Source organism: Erithacus rubecula (genome assembly GCF_903797595.1).
Source record: "Erithacus rubecula genome assembly, chromosome: 1".
Lineage (NCBI taxonomy): Eukaryota > Metazoa > Chordata > Aves > Passeriformes > Muscicapidae > Erithacus > Erithacus rubecula.
The window spans coordinates 75504758-75524360 of record NC_136658.1 but is presented as its reverse complement, the minus strand read 5'-3'; the positions used below and the strand labels follow the sequence as shown (position 1 = coordinate 75524360).

At 39.1% G+C, this 19603-nt stretch overlaps 1 protein-coding gene across 1 annotated transcript in view; it reads left to right on the top strand.

Moving 5' to 3' along the window:
* MTUS2 (microtubule associated scaffold protein 2) overlaps positions 1-19603 on the top strand; it is a 285836-nt gene that overhangs the window by 132464 nt on the left and 133769 nt on the right. Inside the window, exons 6-7 of the mRNA XM_079298328.1 lie at positions 3094-3334; positions 12263-12469. Coding sequence (XP_079154454.1) covers positions 3094-3334; positions 12263-12469 — 448 coding nt within the window. The remainder of the gene's footprint in view (positions 1-3093; positions 3335-12262; positions 12470-19603) is intronic.

The following is a 19603-nucleotide window of genomic DNA, read 5'->3' as shown; positions in this document are numbered from 1 at the left end:
GTTGTCTGTTCCAGCCATGATTAGCATATGTTCACAATGGCCTTGTTAGGTGAGGGGAAATTACTGGGTTATCACTGTTTAATGCATGGGAATGGAATGAAAGCCAAAATGACCCAGACTGTGCACTGGCTGTTTGACTCCTTACAGGGTGGTATGACCCTCTGAAGACCACAGGTGTCTGTGAGAGTTGGGGTTCAGATAATCAGGCAGGATCAGCAGACATATCTGTGAACAAAGGACAGGTTTCTGAGCACTGCTGAGGAGTGTTTTAGCACGAGAAGGATTCAGGCTGTGGCTAGTCTGGTCTGCAGACTCAGGGGTTTACCCATGCAGGTACAGTCTGTGCTCTGTCAGAGTGCCCACTGCCCACTTTATCCACTGTTTTATGCCTGCTGCCAAGAGCCCTGGTCTGGTGAGGGTCTGTAAGGAGATCTGCTGATCACCAGCTCTCCTGGCTGCCTCACCAAGGCTGTGCCAGCCCCATTCAGCCACCCTCTGGGTCTGTTCCCCAGCACTGACATCATTGTGAGAGTGGATGGACTAAAATCTGTTGAAACAAAAAGCCTGCTGAGGTAAAAAGGAGCTAGGGGAGTTGTTTTATATATAGTCAAACCAAAAGTTTTTCCCCTTGATCCTGTTATTTGAACTGCCTGAACTGATGTTGCCAAGTCTTTTCCCAAAGAGTTGCCTGGAGCAGGCACTTGACAAGCAAATTTTTCCTCCAGGCATTAATGTTTGATGATGTTATAAGCAAAGTAACATGAAGGAAAGTGTTGGGCATCCCTACCTGCTGGCCATGCTGCCAACTCTGCTCAGGAATACCCAGCCTCTGGAAATTCCTGTATGCTCAAAGTATTTGTTGCAGACTTTTCTGGCTCATTTTAACAAATCCATTCACGAGTGTGTGAGTAATAAGCAGACAGCACCACAGAAGAAAACTCTGGGCTGATCTTCTTGGTGGACAGGCTGCAACATATCATTTCCCTAGAAGTCTTTCATACAAAAATCTAGTGCAGGTTGCTAATGGGGATCATATCTTTCTGAAGAGCTTTAAAATGGCAATGATGTTATACAATTCTATTGAGACCAGTTGAATTTTACAATTCATGAATTCACAGTTGAATGGAAGTGTATCTTCATGACACGTTTATGTCCTCCAAAACTGTGACCTTCAAAAAATAGCATCTAATTCTTGAGAGATATTTGGGCAAATCCAGATGGACTTGATTATTTTAAGGGTCTTTTACAATCTAAATTATTCTATTTTAAGTCCTTCTCACTTTTCTCAGCATGAGAAGAGGTTTTATGCTTGTGATTGATTGGTTTTGTGTCCATGTTTGTTGCCTTTCTATGTTACTCCTAGTGTACTGTCAATAAAGAAAAAGAAATGGGGTAAGAGAAGATCTGAACAAACTGACCCAGCTTATAAAATATGCTTATTTTCTATATTTAAAGATTTTATCTTTTCCTTATATGAAATACTTGGCATTGGTGTGTAACTTTCATTTAAATATGAAATGATAGTATGCATAGTGTAATCTGATAGAAATAAATTTATCAGGGAGAGAGAAGATAACTGAGGCTTATCCAGAAAAACAATCTCATATCTAGAAGCTGAAAGTAAGAAGCCAGACATATGCAATCCAAGCCTACAAAATCATTCATATTATACAGCAAAAAAAAAAAAGCATCTTAACTTAAAATAGGTCATAGGATTACAATAAAAAAGAAAAGAGAAAGATCTAATAGCAGGAAATAGGACTGCAAACAGAGGAAAAAATATAGGGCAAAACTATAAAGCTCAGTTTTTGTTGCATCTGCCCTCCTAGTTCCTGTGGAAAGGCCTCAAATATTCTGTATTTCATAGTTTAAGGCCAATCTTGTCTCTTAGCATATTAAAGATTTGCTAAATTAGGATTAAAGCTCTTGAAGGAGCTAGGATCAAAGCTTTTATAGCCAATGTTGAAGCGTATATTCTAGTGCTTATAATTGCTAAATAGAAATTGATTTGGCATATTATATGCATCATAACTTACAGCAGAGTTAATTAATTGGCAGTTACATTTCTTCCTAGGTAGCCTGTGGCACTTTTTTGATTAATTTTTAAACAGATTTAGTTCAGATTTCCTATTTCCTCTGCTTTTTTTTTTTCTTTTCCCATGGCCTAAATAGGATGACTGAAAAAATATTCATAGGTCCTTTCAACATTATGATGATATTGCAATTTATAAGAAAATGGTGAAGATGTTGGACTCTACCCAGAAACCATGAACCAGCTATGAGCAGGAAGCACTTCCAGCTTGGGACTTACTCTGCTGTTCTTACAGCAAATCCCCATCAAAATACTGAGAGATTCGTTACTGATTTTAACAAAGCAGCATCTATTCGTGATAAATAGTAAATGTTTCGCATTTGCAAATCTGATAGGTTTTTTTTTTCTCCAATTCACATGGGCAGATGGGTTTTGTAGCTCTGATTTGGAATATTCAACAGGCTTCTGAAAGCAAAAGTTAGAGAAGTGTGCTCATGTCCACAACCAGGTCTCTTTCCAGGAACTAGAGGGGCACAGATTACAATGAACATTTTGCAGTGAGAACATACTGGGGGTTATATTTTTTCTCACAGAAATTATTTGGCAGTACAATTTCCCTGATAAAATGTACCTAAAACACCTCCAGCTTTATTTTTAGCTATCTAAGTTAAAACCAACTTCTCCCAGAACAGGGCAAGAATATTTTAAATAACTTCTAATAAAAATTCCACTTACACACTATCTCAGAGTATCTATCTCTGTAAATAATATAACCTTTTGTGACTTAACAGTACCCTCATTTTCACTAATTGAAGGTCTTTCATTTATCCATTTTCTTTTGGGGAAGGCATCAATTCTTTATTTGGGTGTAGCTGCATATTGATAGTGGAATACATATATTTTTGAAACAGAATTCATATAGTAATGTTTTGAAAGTTTGCAGTGTTCTGAAGACCAGATTCACCAGGAGGGAAATTTAGCCTTTACAACCAATTTGGAGCTGCATATTGTCTGTGTTTATTGATTATTGTGTAGTATCTGTGTTAATGATTTTTCTGCAGGTTGGGGAAAGGCCTGCGAAGGATGAATTTTGCCCTGCACCGTACACTCACTACGAGGTGCCACCAAGCTTTTATCGACCTGCCATGATCCTGAAGCCACAGCTGGGACTGGGGGCAGTGTCCAGGCTGCCATCTGCCAAGAGCAGGATTCTCATTGCTAGTCAGAGATCCTCAGGGAGCTGTCTCCATCAGCAAGGAGAAATAACGAGTGCTCCCAGCCTCTACCATCCTGATGCTTCAGGTAAAGCATGAACTCTCTTTCTTTTCCCTTTACTGTAGTCACCAATAAGATAGCTTTTCTTTGAGGTAGAAAAATCACAAAATGAGCAACACTTTGACCTGATACTACACATCTCCAGCAGCACTCTTTGAGGTGTGTGTTTTTATCCTGCAGAAAAGCTAACAAGGGAGCCTGGGACTTGTGCAAAGGTTGTTTAGCAGGTCATTGCCAAAGAAAGAGAATAGTTTTCAACAATAATTCTCATTTTTCACCTTTTTATCTTCCTCTGCCTTGTAAATGCCTGAAAAATCTTTGGTTTTGTTCTGGGGAAGATAATGGGACATTTTCTTCCATCAAGAAGACCTCACCATTCAGTCTGGATTTGATATTCCCTACCATGTTGTGCTCTGAAAACCTGGTCAGTGTTCAAATGTGCCAGCACAGATCTTGACTCTCTGAAGCTCTGGTGTACTTCTCTCCAGAGACAACACTTCTAATATACTTTTCTTTCTGGCTACTGCCCAGCTCAGAATTACAGGGCAGAATTACAGGGGAGGAAAAAGCACAAGAAGAGCTGGAAGGAGAAGTGCACAATATCACAAGAAAGAGACAGTAATTTTTTCTAAAGGACACTCCTTAGTAGCCTGGGAAAGTGTGGAAATGCACATTTCAACAGGAACAAGTTCAGAGACAACTGAAAATCACTCAATGCCAGAGTGAAATGTAGCAGCTGTTTAACAGCCTAGAATGCTGCAGAGATTTTTTAAAATAGTCACAAGTGCTAAAGTTAGTTAATGACTTAAGGTGATATGATCCCTCCTCTTGCCCCAGGAGGGGATGCCTTATGATGTATGCTTATTTAGCCTGTTCATGAAAAACTCTTTATAAAAATGTTCAGTATGAGTTCTTGGAGCCTCTGAAAGCAGGACTGCTGCAGTGCAATACAGGTTGACAGGATTTGCGGTTTATCAGAAAATCAAGGTTCTCTCTAATACAGTACCTCTTGCCAGTGTCCTTCACTATCTCACCCTGCATATGGAGTTTACCTGTACTGATACCATTAAAGAAGCTGACCAAACTCACCTGTATGTGACTTCTGAGACACCCCAAGAATGCAAGCTGGGTTATAAATACCAGTTCATCCTGTGATTTGAGTTCAGTCAGCATTGAACACAGGAATACAGGTGCAGAGAGTAATTGGATCATAATTTCCATTTAAATGAAACTGCAAGAGCCTGTAAGTTCAGGATATGTGTAGGATAAGCCCTTGTGTTATGGGAACCAGTTTGGGAGATAGATACAAGAGAAAATGCAAACAGGACCTATTATCAAATAAATGTTTTTTTCTGATCCTCAGAAATGAACACTGCCTTCATTTTTGTTCATCCATCACCCATCCATTATCCACATTATCCTGCATCATTGATGCTAGCAGACATGACTTTTCCTTAGCCACTTTTAATCCATACAGGAGCTTGTCTTGAATGTATTAATTTACTGTCTTCCTATGCTATGTCACATCCTAAAATCTAAAGAGGATCAGCTTATCAGTCCCATTTTTTGTCCATAGTACTGCCTTTTAAAAAGCCAGTATGTGAGAAGTATTCTCAAATAAAATGTACAAGCTGTTACTGTGATTCTATTCCACTAAGGCTGTATTTCATAACAGTTTCATATTTCTCAAAAGGGTTTTTCTTTATTTTTAAAAATTTTTAATTTTTTTTTTAATCACTGATTATTTTTTGGATCTTACCTGCATTGGAGGTCAACTTTAATTCATAGCTCTCCATAATTTCCTTCCTGTCATTTTGCTTGTTTCTCTCTAGTCTATTGATGCCTTTCTGTTTCAGAAAGGGTATTAAAGATAACTCCTGGTAGTCCAATAATTTGTCTGTCATCTTTTTCAGGACCCCAAAGTGTGTCTCATCTGGTCTTTGGGCTCTGACTGTTTTTATGGATTTTAAATTACACAAGACTTGTTCTGGAGAGGCTGCTAATGTCTCCAGTTTTTCACTGTCCACCCCAGGACACATTGTTTTCACTTCTGGCGTCTCACCTACCATTTTCCTTGCAAGATGAAGAATGTGTTTAATTTCTCTGCAGTACCTTATTCTGTTGCAAAGTACTTTTCATTGTTCTCCTTTGGTTCAATACTTCCTCTTACTTATCTTTTGTGTACCTCTGAAATCTTATTTTGATTTCTATACATTAATTTATTTTTGGTATTTTTTTTCTTAATTATTTATACAAGATTTTCTTATAATCACCTTTTCCTTGACTAAAGCCTTTTTCCTGAAATTACTTCATCTTTCTCTCAGCAGTGTGTCAGCTTACCAGACTTTTTGTCTTTAATGCTTCCATTTATGAAGAATGAATTGCTCATGAAAGAGGCTGAGGTGACAGAAGATAGGACAAGACTGGTACAGGAGTGTAGAGGCATCAGAGAACTGATTCCTGTGCCTGTATCCACAGCAAAGCACACATGCAGGCCAGAGATGGGTTTTTAGCTGTAGTATGTTGATGTATGCTGCAAAGGCAGTATATTTGATCTGCATCATTGGTTCTGCTGCACTATTTGAAACACAGGATTAAACACAGCTTTGGTAGAGTCATATTTGCAACCATGAGCAAATGACTTGCATGAACATATGGTCAGCATCTGGGATGCAGAGCAGTAAGACTTGCTCACGGGTGCCATGGGGTGTGAGAGCTTGGGTGACTCCCACAAAAGCAGATAGGGACTGGGGGTATTTTTCTGTCAGGGACACCAGGCCTGCCTTCAGGATTGCTAATCAGCATCTCTTGCAGCTTGATCCTGAGCTTTTAATCCAGTTTCCAATCCTAGTGATCTCAGTCCTGCCCTGAGGTGATGGAACAAGGATCTAGGCAGTTGCTGTCCCGTGACAAAGTGTGTGGTACCACAGAGGCTTTTGAGCTGAAATTGCTGTGGCACAGTATCAGGGACAGCAGCAGTGCCCCATAATGAGGATTTTATTCCCCTTTGCCATGCCATTCATAATGCAGCAGTCTGGTTAGGCAGCACTGATAAGCTGAGTGGTTTGGCCCATGTATAATACTAATCCTCATAAAACTGACTCTGAAGTAATTGATAATTAAATCCCTGAACTGCTGTGATGGACTGCAAGTGTTATAAGTGCATTAAGGGTTTTGTTAGTTTTACATTATGCCAAGCAGAAAGTAAAATAATGTTGAGTGCCCCCTCAAGTATGATCTCTTAAGTGTGATGCCTAAAATGTGGTTGGATCAGTGATCCTTCTTCATCACTAGGATACAGGGCATGTGGTGGTATTGGCTGCAAATGTCATACTAAGCAGTGCTGCTCCTTCAGTGGTGCTTTGCCTCAGGTGGGTCAGACAAACAGCCTGGCTGTAAGAAAAACTGTTCTGCAAAGTAGGTAAAATAGGAAGTAATTGAATTCTGACATATTTATAGGTGCCATAGAGTCTCTGAAAGCTTAATATTTGTTTATTTTATGTAAATAGATTGCTCTTTGTATGGGAAACTTGTAACTCAAAACAAGCATTGAAGCATACTAAGTCTATAACATGTAAAATATTAATATGTTTTCCTTGGTAATAAAGACTTCTTGAAGCAAGTGTGTTAGGATTTGCATTCATTAGCTGATTATTTTGATGGAATTAATGTCTGATTTTGAAAAGTATAACAGAGATCTCATCATTAAAACTTCACTTTAATTATACTCATTAATTTAGCTTAATTCTACATTTTTCAGTAGTGTTTAGGGTTTTTTTTTCTCAAAGAGTGAGTTAATGAAATGTTACTTGCTTATCAACTCTCTGTGTATTAAACTTGTCAGTCCCGAGGGTCTAACTGCTCCTCATTTCTAAGCAAGTCAACTTTCATTGAAGATGGAATTTACCCATAAATCAGGACTGCAATATTTCTCATTCCTAGGACAGACACAGATATATGCATTTATTCGTGTCTGCATATGTATAACATATTTCATCTCAAATGCCACAATATGTTTACAGCTTTCTCCCAGCAGAAAAGGGAAAAGCTTTATTTTCATGTTTATTCTCAGGAATAAACAACCTAATAGTGACCTATTAATTGAACATGTAAATTAGATTTGATGATAGAAAAGAGGTTTTGAGGTTACTTCCTGAAATGTTGTCTTACTGCTGCTCCAGCCCTGTCTGTGCTTGCAGTCTGAGGTGCTTGGGTTTGAACTGGTAAGCCTCTTAACCGTTTAAGGAAAGAGGGACAAGGGGATAGTTGAGAGAGGAAAATGTTCTCTGTCCTCAACTAACCTGCAGAGTTTTCAGTTGGCAGTCTCTGGTTTTTTCCTCTGTTTTCTGTATTTCATTAAAAAAAAATTTAAAAAAAGAGAAAAAAAAAAAAAAAAGAAAAAAAAAAGGTTTCAAAGGGATACACTTTCTCATGAGTTTTTTTAAGGACATTGTCATCTTACTTGAGACATCACCATCTGCCACCTCTCTGCTCCAGTTACTGTGTCTCCAAGGCACTAAACCCCCCCATATTAGAAGGGTTGTCTACATGACTGTTGCACCAAGCTGTCATCCATGAGAACAGTATGTGGAGCAACCCAGGTGCAGGAGCAGCAAATACTTCCTACCTTGCCTCCTTCTTGGTGAGAGCCAAGTGCTGTCTCTGGCTGGACATCCACAGCCCTTCTGAGCAGCAGCTGGACAGATGAGGGGCAGCTCCAGTGCAGAAAAGTGTTCTGGCTGCTCTGGGCTGCCAGTGGCAAATACAATGAGTGAGATTCATGCATGGATGATTCCTGTGCTGCAAGCTTTAGAGGGATGCCATGCTTTTCACATTAGCTGCCAAGAGAACATGGACATTTGCAGCTTGAATGAATTGTGAGATGACAAGTTCTTGGGGTGTTGAGAATGTGCTAAGCAGCCTGGGTTTGCCTGGGAGCTGGGAAGGCACAGAACAGTTTTTTTGTGCTTTGAAATCTGAATTATGAGGAGGTGAGCATTTACTACCATATGAAAATAGTCAATGTTCAGCAGGAACAACTGTTTGGCCTTTGGAAGTGAACTGTCCCAGGTTTGACAGTATTTGGGTGAGAGACCATGCAGCAGCTGGGCTCACTGCTGTTCAGGTGTAAATCATCAAAGCCTCTGTTTTAAAGCCCTTTCCTCAGCTCTTGTTTGGAGAGAAGTTGTTGTGTTTATACAGGGAAACCACTAAAGGTAGTGGCAGCAGAATAGGTTTCTCACTTGTGTGATTCATTTTAAATCTGCAAAGATACCAGTGTTTGATTTAGCTCTGAGCTAGGTTAACTCAGCTTGTATTATCTCTGACTGATGCAGTGACATTGGAGGTAAGTTCTTTACCCCAGATTTCCCAGTATGAAATGAGAATAGATATATTCAGATCATCAGTAAGTGAGAGAAAATGACATCTAATGATTAAAGTTTCAACAGAAAATCTGGTAAAAAAAAAAATTAAAACGGAAAGCAAAGAAAACCAAAAAACCCTACAACCAGATAACAAAGACTTGCCAAGGATCCCTGAATTATGGAGTTTTAAAGTCTTGAACTGCTAGTCTTTTTCATAAGAATGTATCTGTATAACTCATTTCTTTAATTTTTCATTCGCTTCAGCTAAAACATATTTCAAATTTCACAGAGAAGTTACATGAAAGTTGCTTTTTACTTGTGCGTGAAGATGCAATTCTTGTGCAGTGGGGACGCATAAGAAGTGAAGTTCAGATTTTTATTGAGTCTCCCCAGGCACATCTAGTTTGTGTCAATCAGTCCCTAACTCAAAATGTTTTTATGTTTCTGGATAGGAACAGCTTGAAGTGTCATAGAAAATCACTTGTGTGCATCCTGACAACAATACTTAATTCTATAATTACCTTCAGGCAGTGAGACAACTAGAAAGATTTTTTAAGCTTATTTTGGCATATTTTTATTAAAATAAATGCTGCTCATTAAAATTACTTCTGTTTTGAACTCCCAGACCTTGTTTGCAGGAGTACTTTTATACTTTTAAGGAACAGAAATAAAGCAAAAAACACGCATGAGAAAACCTGATGAAGTTTAGAACAGAAAATACGTACAATAGGCTGATGTCTCATGTATTTTAATGAGAAAGAATACAAAAAATTACTTAGCTTTAAGGATTTGAATGCATCCCTAATGAGGATAATGTCCTGCCCTCAGGTATAGAAGAACTGGATTATAAAGAGGAGAGGTGAAAAATAATTTAAGGATGATGATGAGTTCAAGATGCAAAGTATTGTTAGTTTAGGGGGAATTGGAATTGAAATAATAAACTAGAAACACCCAAAAAAGTATGAGAACAAAACACTGAATCCTCTGGTCAAGTCTGGAGGAATGATTTTGAAGAAAAGGTACAGATGGTTGGGCAGTTTGTCACCAAAACCCTTTTGGTTTTAAGGAAATTCTTCTTCAGTGACACTCGTGGTGCTTGGTCACAGGCTGCAGAGAGCAGTCAGTCTGGGGCCTTGATGTGGCATCCCTGTGCTTGAGCTGGGGACCTGGGAGTCTCAGGTGAGCCACACTGCCCCAGGCCAAGCACATTTGAACTGCTTTTTGAATAAAGCCTTTTCTAACTTTATCCCACTTTCCCCTATTTTGTTGTAGGAAGTCTGAGATATTTGCAATTTGTTGCTGTAAAATGAAAGTATCTCTCCCTCCACCACAATTTTCAGAGATGCTTAAGAAAATGAAATCTCAGCTTATGTAGTATAGGTGCATTTTTTTTTGAAACTTGTAAAAGCCACGAGAGACAGCTCCATTCCTTCTCCCTGCTGCCACTGAGCTGGGCAGGTTCCTTACCATGAGTACTTGTCTTGGCTTCTGGAGGGTGCCTGGGCTTGATCCTGTCATTCTGCAGCACATGGAATATTTTGCTGTGGGTAGGGAAGAGGTCTTGGCTTTGGAGGAAGTCTGGGGGCTTTGCAGCCATAAATGAGCTGTGGCAGACCACTGTCAAAGCAGCACTGCACAAATCTGCCAGTAAGCTGATGGTGACCTCACTGCCTCTCTTCTCTGTGCAAATGTGCCTGCTCTGCACTTCATCTGCACCTGGAACCCAGGGCTACCTCTGAGCCCCTCTTCACAATATCCAAATGAAGCCACATTCAGCATCATAGTCCAAAATGGCCTCTGCTGGTGCCAGAAAAGTGAATGGAGATTTTAATCTTTTATCACTCACTATAGATATTTGTTGTTTTCATTGGCTTGCTCTGCACAGCATGTACTTCTCAGGGCGGGCAAAGGTGCTGCAGACATCCATCTCCTTGAGTCTTAATAAAGGGCTTAACTTGGGAAAAGTGGGTACAAAAATGCATTTTTAAGAGCTTAGAGTATATAAATTGTTTTATTCATTAAGCCAGGAGAGAGGTTTTTTGCATCTTTACAGGAACGTGTTGTATAGGAGAACAAAACTCTTTTTAGCTTGGTGTTACACCTATTTCTGTTGCAAAAGGAAGGGCTTAGTTATGTTAAACAAAGCTTAGCATTAGTATTGTGATGAGGTACACAAATATCTTTCGAAATCCCTGTAACATTTTTCTGCTCAAAGGAGTTAGTCTTGTTTTCTCTAAAGTCTTCTCAAAGTGAAATGCTTCATTAAATTTAATGAGGCTGTGACCTACATAGTTTACAAAAGAATTAAATGCAGTAATAATATGACTGTATTCTTACTGTGCAGTTAATTTGTATTTTTCTTTATATTATGAATGTTCACTTCTTCCTTTGAAGTTTGTGCTGGGCTAGTGTACAAATAATGTTCACTGAATAAGAATGGAAAAAGGGTGACTTTGTGGCCTTTTCTGGCAGAATATATTGATAGCTTTTAATGCTGCCTTGTCTCCTATCCCACTGGTCCTGATTAAACACTCTAGCATAAGGTTTTGGAGATTGTTTTTAATATATTTTTTTAAAAAATATGTATTTTTGCTGCATAGGATTCCACAGGGAACAGGAATCTGGTATTCTCAAACCTAGGAAGAAAAGCTCTGTCCAAATTTATGTACACTTGAGGTGTCCAAGCAAAAGCAAGCTCTAATCTTTGTTCCTTGACCTTGAAAGCAAGACTGCCATGATCATGGACCTTTGGCCAGTGAAGGCAAAGAGGAACATTTGTGAACCTGTGTTCTGTATTTGCCTAAAAATGTTTGTGTGAGCAAGAGCAGCAGCCTACAGGTTAGGACAGGAGCTGAAGGCAGATGAGTGGTTAGTGACCACAGACAGACATCACAGCTGAGCTGCTGCTGTGGTCTAACTTCAGGTGCTGCCAACCTGCTACTGGCACTTGTCTGAGCCTTGGTGGATGTCACTCACATGGGCTGATGTCTTAAGGAGAAGTCCACCAGTGGAAATGGCCAGTGGTATGTTTAAAAAGTAGGATTTTACAGGTCATGTCTTTGTTCCTAGGCTTGGTGCAAGGAAAGGGATTTTTTTTTCTTTTTTTTTTTTTTTTTTTTTTGCTTGTGGAATGTAAAAGAGAAACTTCAAAGAAGTGTTTTCTTTGATGCAATACAAAGTCCTGTGTCCTTGAAGAGGATTGTTGCTGGTCTACAACACTTTCCAAAATTGGAGGGTATGCTTAGCCTGTTTGTCTCTGTGAATTTTTTTTTAATTGGCACTTAATAAATATAAAATTAGAAAGGGATACAGCATTGAAGGAGATAACATTAAAATAAATTCATTGCTGTATTGAGCTACGTTAATTTGCTGGAAATTTGAGTTATGTCCCATGGGTACTTGGTACATTTCACCTTTTAAAAATGATTGTGACCTGTAATTTTTCCACCAAGTGTCTTTTCAATGCAGCAAAGAATAAGACATCGCTGCAGTTTGATCAGCCATTAAGACTTGTATTCAGTCTTAATACTGCCTTCATGTAGCCAGTTAATTTGTTTAACAAATATTTCTCTCTTTTTCCTTCTTTCAGTTGATCTTAAGAAAGGATCATGTCCAAGTGCTGCAAAATCAAACCTCCCCAAGCCCTGCCCGTCTGGACTTCGTCCCCCAGGTTATTCCCGGCTGCCAGCAGCCAAGCTTGCTGCATTTGGTTTTGTCAGGAGCTCAAGTGTGTCCTCTGTCTCCAGCAACCAGTCAAATGACAGTGCTCAGAGTGACCAGAGCAGGACAGCAAACCGTGAGTCCCCAAGTGCCCTTCCTTCTGGGGGGATGTTGAACAGATGTGTTCCAGGATTGTCCAGACTGCAGTTTCCTTATAGTTCAGGACTAATGAAATCTGTGCAGTGCTCGCTGATCTCTTCTGCACCACTGACTTTGGTTTGGTATCTTGATTGCCCAGTGAAGTTCTAAAAAAAATTAATAATGATTCTTAAATATTAATAAAGACCATTACATTCTAACAACTATTTAAAATATTAATAGTAACAGATGAATAGGGCCTGAATGTTGTGAAGGTTGTTTTCCCTCCTAAAGAGAAAATTCCTTTAAGAGTGAATCTGAGGCATTTTTTCTTGTATTTTGTTTTTACCTGGAAGATCCCTTCTTACAATCTGAAACAGTAAATAAACAGAGTGTACTGTGTTTGCCAAGTAAATGGCAGCCAATGCAGAGCAAGACAAATATTATATAAAATAACAGATACAGTCTTTCTCATCTCCTTTTCTTCTGCTTCTTAATATTCAGTATAATAAATTTAGTTTAGAAAATTGAGCAAATAATCCCGGTGATATGAAAGGGATCTGGACTGATATCATAGTACATCTCCCAGATTTGAATGATCCTGTGGCAAAAATGTCATTCCAAATCCTATTTTCTGTAAAGGCTGTTAATTTTATTAAGTACAAAATAATACCCACTGGATTGTGCAGTCCTTGGGAAATGTGCACATGCCCTGGGGTCAGAGCAGAAAGGGGGATTGAGGGATTTTCTTGCCTGTTTTTCTTTGAAGACTGGATTGAGGCTGAGCTGTGTCAATATCAAAGCAAGTGGTATCAGCCCAGGAGGGGTGCAGACAGGGCCACCAGGTGACATGAAGCAGTAGAAGAGACAAGATGCTGCAGGCTCCTAAATACTTCACTGCTTGTATTAATTTGAAATTAATTAAAATAAATACAATTAATATAGTTCAAAACCCTAAGGATTTTCTCTTTCCCCTTTATGTGGTGTCATTGAAATGCAAAAGACTAATGTCAGCAGGGACTTTTTAACTTTTCCAATGCCCCCAAACATAGTTGTATCTTGTTTTACTTGCTATCTTGTTGGACTGATCATTCATTTTTGGTTATTTTGTGATAAACTTTACTTTGAGGTTAGTCAACCTCTTTGGCTTTGTGCTTTTACCCTACATTTCAGCCTTTGGGAAAGTTCTCCTCTTATCTGGTGTTGTAATCTTTTAGTCTTTATTTACATACAATCTGTGTTAAGGACAGAATTGCCTGATATCTGATTAGATCTGAACTACGTCTCTGGAAGTAATATTGTTGTTTAGCAGTTTCAGGAGGGAATCTGAAAAAAAATGACATCTGTAGGTACAGCACTATTCTTGAACACACTGGATGAATACAGGCTCATACAAATCCAAAAGCCAAACACTCCAAGATGCTGAATTGGAATCAATTTATTTCTATTTAAAAAACTGTGGAAGAAGCATTAGTAATCTCAGGCATCTGATTCTTCAGTTCTCTTAAACGAAATTGATTTAATTTATATATATTGTGGTGTATTTTTATATTATCTTTATACATTAAGCCCATAAAGACTGAAACCACATTCCAGTCACTGGAAGGATGTGAAAGCATTTGGTTTCAGCTGACTCAGCTGAGGATGGGAGCACTCTTTAGTGTTTGGATCAGGTGACCAGCCTGTGCATATTACAACATCAGTTTTGATGCATATGAAAATTACCCAGGGGAAGTGTTCTGCTTGTATGAATTCATGTAGGGGCAAGCTCAGCCCATCACCTGATGGAAAACAGCACCTATAACTTTGCTCTTACTGCCAAGTTAGATAACTCATGGAAGCTGCTGTGTAGTTTCCCTCCAGCTCCATGTGGGAGCAAGAGAATGAGCCCCTCCCAAGGGTCATTTCTCTCATGTGGCTCCTGTGACGTGCTCAGCTGTCTGCCCTGGAAGCCTTTTCTTTAGTTCCAAAAGGATAGTGCTTCCTCCTGGACATTGCTGAGGGAAGGAGAAGGTGTGCTGCCAAGCAGGTGAGGGCACACCTGCTGTTCAGGGTGCCAGCCCTTGGTAAGTCATCACACAAGGTGGTACCTAACATCACCTGCTTGCTGTGAATTAAAGACAACATGACTCTGTAGGAAGAAAAATTGTTTCCTTACTATTGACTTAATAACTTTCATAGAAATGTCATCTGTATTAAACTGTATCATCTTATTCTATTTATAGTCTATGTACCAGCAAGAGTTAAATTAGTTGCCCTGCACCCAGGGAGCACAAATTAGTTGCTTTCCATTCTGCCTCAGCTTATTTAATACAGAGCAGCAGTGCACTTCAACGTGCATAGAAAGGATGTAGGAGAGAAGCACTGGCTCAGGAATCTTAGCATGACATATTATTTCTTCCCTTCACTGTCTGCTGGAAGAACAGTTTTATTTAAATTAAATAAATAGCTGATTCTGTAGCTACTACCTGAGATCATGTCTTTGACTAAATCAGGTCTCCTAGAGGGCAAGGAAAAGTTTCACTGTTAATTTCCTAGCTCAGTAGGGTAGAAAAATGCAAAATTATCTCACTTTAGAAGTATTCAAACACATAACACAATTTTCTATTTAAGCAGTATCTCTGCATGGCAGAGACAAAAATACTTGATAACATCTTAGAAGTGTGCATTTGTTATAAATAGAAGAGCTGCTACTGTTGCAAATCAAGGGGCTCATTTCAAAATCATGACAGGTTACTAAAAGTTTAGTAGGTTACTAAAATTCCAATGACTATAGCCAGGTGAGAGGAAAACCCTGGCTTATTTTAGGGACAGAATGTTTTAGGGTAAACAGTGATTCTTTAAGGTGAGATCCTGTTCTTGCTTTTCTCTCTTCTGCCGGATGTCTTGTGGTGCTAGTTCTGCCTAAACACGTTTCTTTCCAGAAGTCTCAGCTCATGTCTCTGTCTAGGGAGTAAAACCCAGTTGTTTAGAATAAGGAGACATGATGTTTGTGCTGAGGGGAAGTTTGTTAATGGAGCAGCTTTGTTCTTCACCAGATTTCTCCCCTTCCTGTGACCCCTCTAAAAGCAGTGAGCCTGGATGTGCACAGAGCCTGTGCTGTGCTCCTTGGCTGACTTTTTGGTGAAACCTCATGAATTCAGGTTGGCTCAATTAAATGGGTTTGAAGTGGTGGGACTGTGCTGTTTTTTCTGTGGTGAGACAGGACACACTGCTCAGTGCTTGTCTGCTTGTCCTCAGCTCTTTCCTGGGGTTCCATCCCAGAATTTTGGGTATCAGCCAGACTGCTCTTTGCCAATGACATGCCAACAGTGACAGTCTTGCCACCAGCTGCTAATCAGGATCAGTCATAACAAGGCTCTGCTCCTATGAGGTCCTGCCCAATTTCATGTTGAGACTGTGGGGGCATCTGTGGGAAAGTCCAGGCTGAGGCTCAGCTCCCAGTCCTACTACCAATACTCCACAGATCTCTTCTGTGGCACAGACAGATTTATTCACTAATGTTTTTGTTCAGGGTTACCTGAAAAATTCAAATTTAGCCCCAGCTCTGGTGTACTACATTTCAAAAAATGCCTGATATTTTAAACCATTATTCTTTATTTAGAAAAGGAAGTTTTGCATGTCTAAAAACTTATTGCTTGTTTACAGTCTAAATTGACTAGAATTTAAAAATTGAGATACTTAAGTGTAAGAGGAGTGTGAATGTATTCTGAAAATTATGAGAAAAAGTGACTGACTAGAAAGTCATGTTAAAGTTGAAACCACTGTGATTTGGAGCAGAGAGAAACAATTGTACAAACATAAAGAGAAACTTCTAATTTAAACAACCTATAGCAAAATACTTAACTTTGTATATTTTCCTTTGTAATTTTAAATGCTCTTTTATGGAAGCTTTCCCTGTGTCTGCCCCAATAAAATTGGCATGAGATGTTCATCCATGTCATCCACCAAAGGCTCACAGATGTGGGATATGGTTCCCAGTGTTATCTTGTGATTCTGCAGGGACTAACACAATGCTCAGACTGCACCTTCTGTTTTTCTGATCTGAGGGACTTAGAATTTCCTTACTTGTATCTGCATTTTGAGTGATCAGCTGAATGTCCTGCTCACATAATTATCTTTATGTACTTCATCAGCATAAACTCTAACTTGCTGTAAGTACCCATGTGGGAAAGAGTTTGTCAAACACCGTGGAAGAATGTGATGTATGGAGGATTGGGAGAAGGCTGGATTGTTTGGAATGAGTTAACTGCTATTAGATCAGGAAATTGAAGAATATTTGGGAATACTTCATAGTCATAAGGTCTGTTAGTCTGTTAAATAATCTTCCAAGTCAAGTGATGACATCCCTGTCGCTTAAGATTCTTTAAATAGAACAGTAGCACAGAGTTAGAGGCAATGCTTCCCCATTGACATGCTAGACTAAAAGACATAATGCCATTCAATATCTACCCACAGCTTTGAGTGTTGAAGCAATTTATTTTGGGACTGAACAAGAAAATGGTGATGAATATTTCAAAACTTGTTTTAGTATCTCATGACAGCTATTGTTTTGTTAAAAATTATAGGAAAATTAAACTGTATGTTTTATTGATGTAAACCTTCATGATCCTTTCTTCAATATATCTAGTTCTCACTGTTTTTTGACCTTGCATCGCCTGGCATTGCTAAATGTTGAATTTCCATTCTAATAAGCAAAAATGTCAAAGTGTCAGATTCAGGTGGGTGGAGAAATGAAGAAATTAGAGTGAGCACAGAAGCCTTGAATAGATGCCTAATTGCCTCCAAAATGTGTAGAATGTTCAAATTTGTGACATGGTAGACAGGTATACCAGTTGTTCTTAAATACATAAGTATTATGTAAATATGAAGCATTTCCTGCATGAAAATACTTCCCCATCATGTTTCTATGACTGATTTTCTGCATGACAAATGCATTTTTTTTCCCTTCTGATCTTGTTCTGATATTAATGCCTTGATGGAAGAATCACTTTATGCCATCATTTCACTGTGAATAGGACTAAAATAGAACTGTATTGAGATTCTCAGTTTTGTGGAGTGAAGCATCTTGGAAAAGTGCAGTATGCCAGCCAGGAAGAGCAAGGGCTTTAAGACATTTTAGCTGCCTTGACTTAGTAGCATTTACTTTTCAGACTCTAGCTGCTAATGATGGGGGGGAGGGGGGGGTAAATTCAAATAATTAATTGGGGGTGTGGGCACAGACGTTTCTCTCTATTTGCAGAGACTGAAACAACAGTGCTGAAGTATAAATTGGCTATTAATTTCAGGCTGTTTTATATATGATGATATGATGCTTGTGATAGTAGTTTAAATGTGGTATTATTTTAATAGCTTAGATAATGTCTTTGCTATCTCCATTGTTGCCTCTTCCCCTGCCCATCAGAACACATAACAGAGGGAGCAGTTCCACACTGGGAGGATCTTCACCATTCCTTGTAATGAATACGTAGAGGCAGGAAGATCAAGCTAGTTTGGCAATGCAGAACTACTTTTATATGAAGATGCCAAGCTGAAATATTTAAAGGGGTTTCAGTTTTGCTGAGCTTAGATTTGTCAGAACTGAAGAAATCCATGAAACTCTGAATTCTGCAAAGCTTGCTTTTTATGAGCAAAGAACTGTTGGAAGAATTTTGCCAAGCTCTCGTGCCAGCTCAACTCGAGTGCTTAATCATCATGTTTGTTATTGTTATAAAGTGCCATATAAAATCTGTGGTTTTAGTGTAAGAAGTCCGGTCTGGGAGATTTTGTGTCTGTGTTCTAAAATTGTCCTGGCTCATACCCAGCAGATCCAGTTCCAGTTTTTGGCACTTATTTCTGTCTGGCTTTTAAAAAGTGGCTTAAATTATCCACCTCACCTTCCTGTCCGTAGCATGGGGTGGGAGAGTACAAATGTTTGTGCATGCATTGGGTAACAGGACAACAAGGAAGAAACAGATAGTGACAAATCCTCTTTCCTGGCCCATTTCCACGCAGGATTATTTGACTGATTATATGCACCTAATTTAGTCATGGTGACTCTTAGTGTTTAATCTGCAGAGGGTAAGAAGTAGTTCAAACCACTTGCACACCAGGCTGCCAGACACCAGTTTCACTGTGCGTTGCCCCAGGATTAGATTGTTCCTATTACAGACACCCAAGGTGTCTCTGCCCTTTAACTTTGTGGGAAGGTGTTGATTCAATGATCAGTGTGGTGAATATAGCTACTGTGACAACCTGCTTGGTGACCCTATACTGGGAGGTTTCATCAGCCCCTTCTTTATTTTAAAGGTGTCCTGTGGTTGATTTTGTGCATCCCTGGTCAATGGGACATCATGGCTACTTTATTTATTGCGGTATGATTAACTTCATTAATTTCTTAGAGAGATGTGAAGAAAGCAGTAAAGGCATTTCTAAAACAACTTGGTTTTTCCCCCAATCTTTAAATCACATTTTTAAAAACATCTAGTCTTCAGTGATCCTGAAGGGTATCCCCTCTGGCAGGGATGTGAGTGAGAGGTGAGGAAGAGGAGAGCTGATGGTGCAGTGTCAATTTTACAGTCTGGGGAGAAGCCTCGGTCAGTCCAGAGCCAGTAACAGGCACAAGCACAACTCTCATCTTTCTGGGGACACTCAGCACTGGGAACAGTGGCACTTAAAATGTCATTTTGAAAATATGAAGACAAGCAGCAGCTGGAACATGTCTGTCACATCCACATTAAAATTCCTTCTAAGACCAGAAAACTCAGTATAAATTGTCTCCTTTTTGTACTCTAATCTTCCTATTCTATCTGTTGAGAGGGGAAATACTCGTTTAGAAGTGAACCCTGTGGGTATTCATTGAAATGGATTAATCTTTTAATTTAGCCCCAAGAAAAATTAAGGAATAAAGCTTTGAAGAAATGAGAGCTCATCCATTTCTCTTTTTCTTTTTTTTTTTTTTTTCCTATATTTTTTTCCTTTTCTTTTTTCCCCTTGCCTTCTAAAGGAATCACAGTTAAAATCTCCATAGTCTCCCTCTAATGAAGTATGACCTTGCAGGACTTTTGAGAAACTTTCTGCTTCACCATATCCCTCTCATGCATTTCATTTCAGTTTATAAATCAACGTTTTAAAAGGGTTAATTTTGGATGTC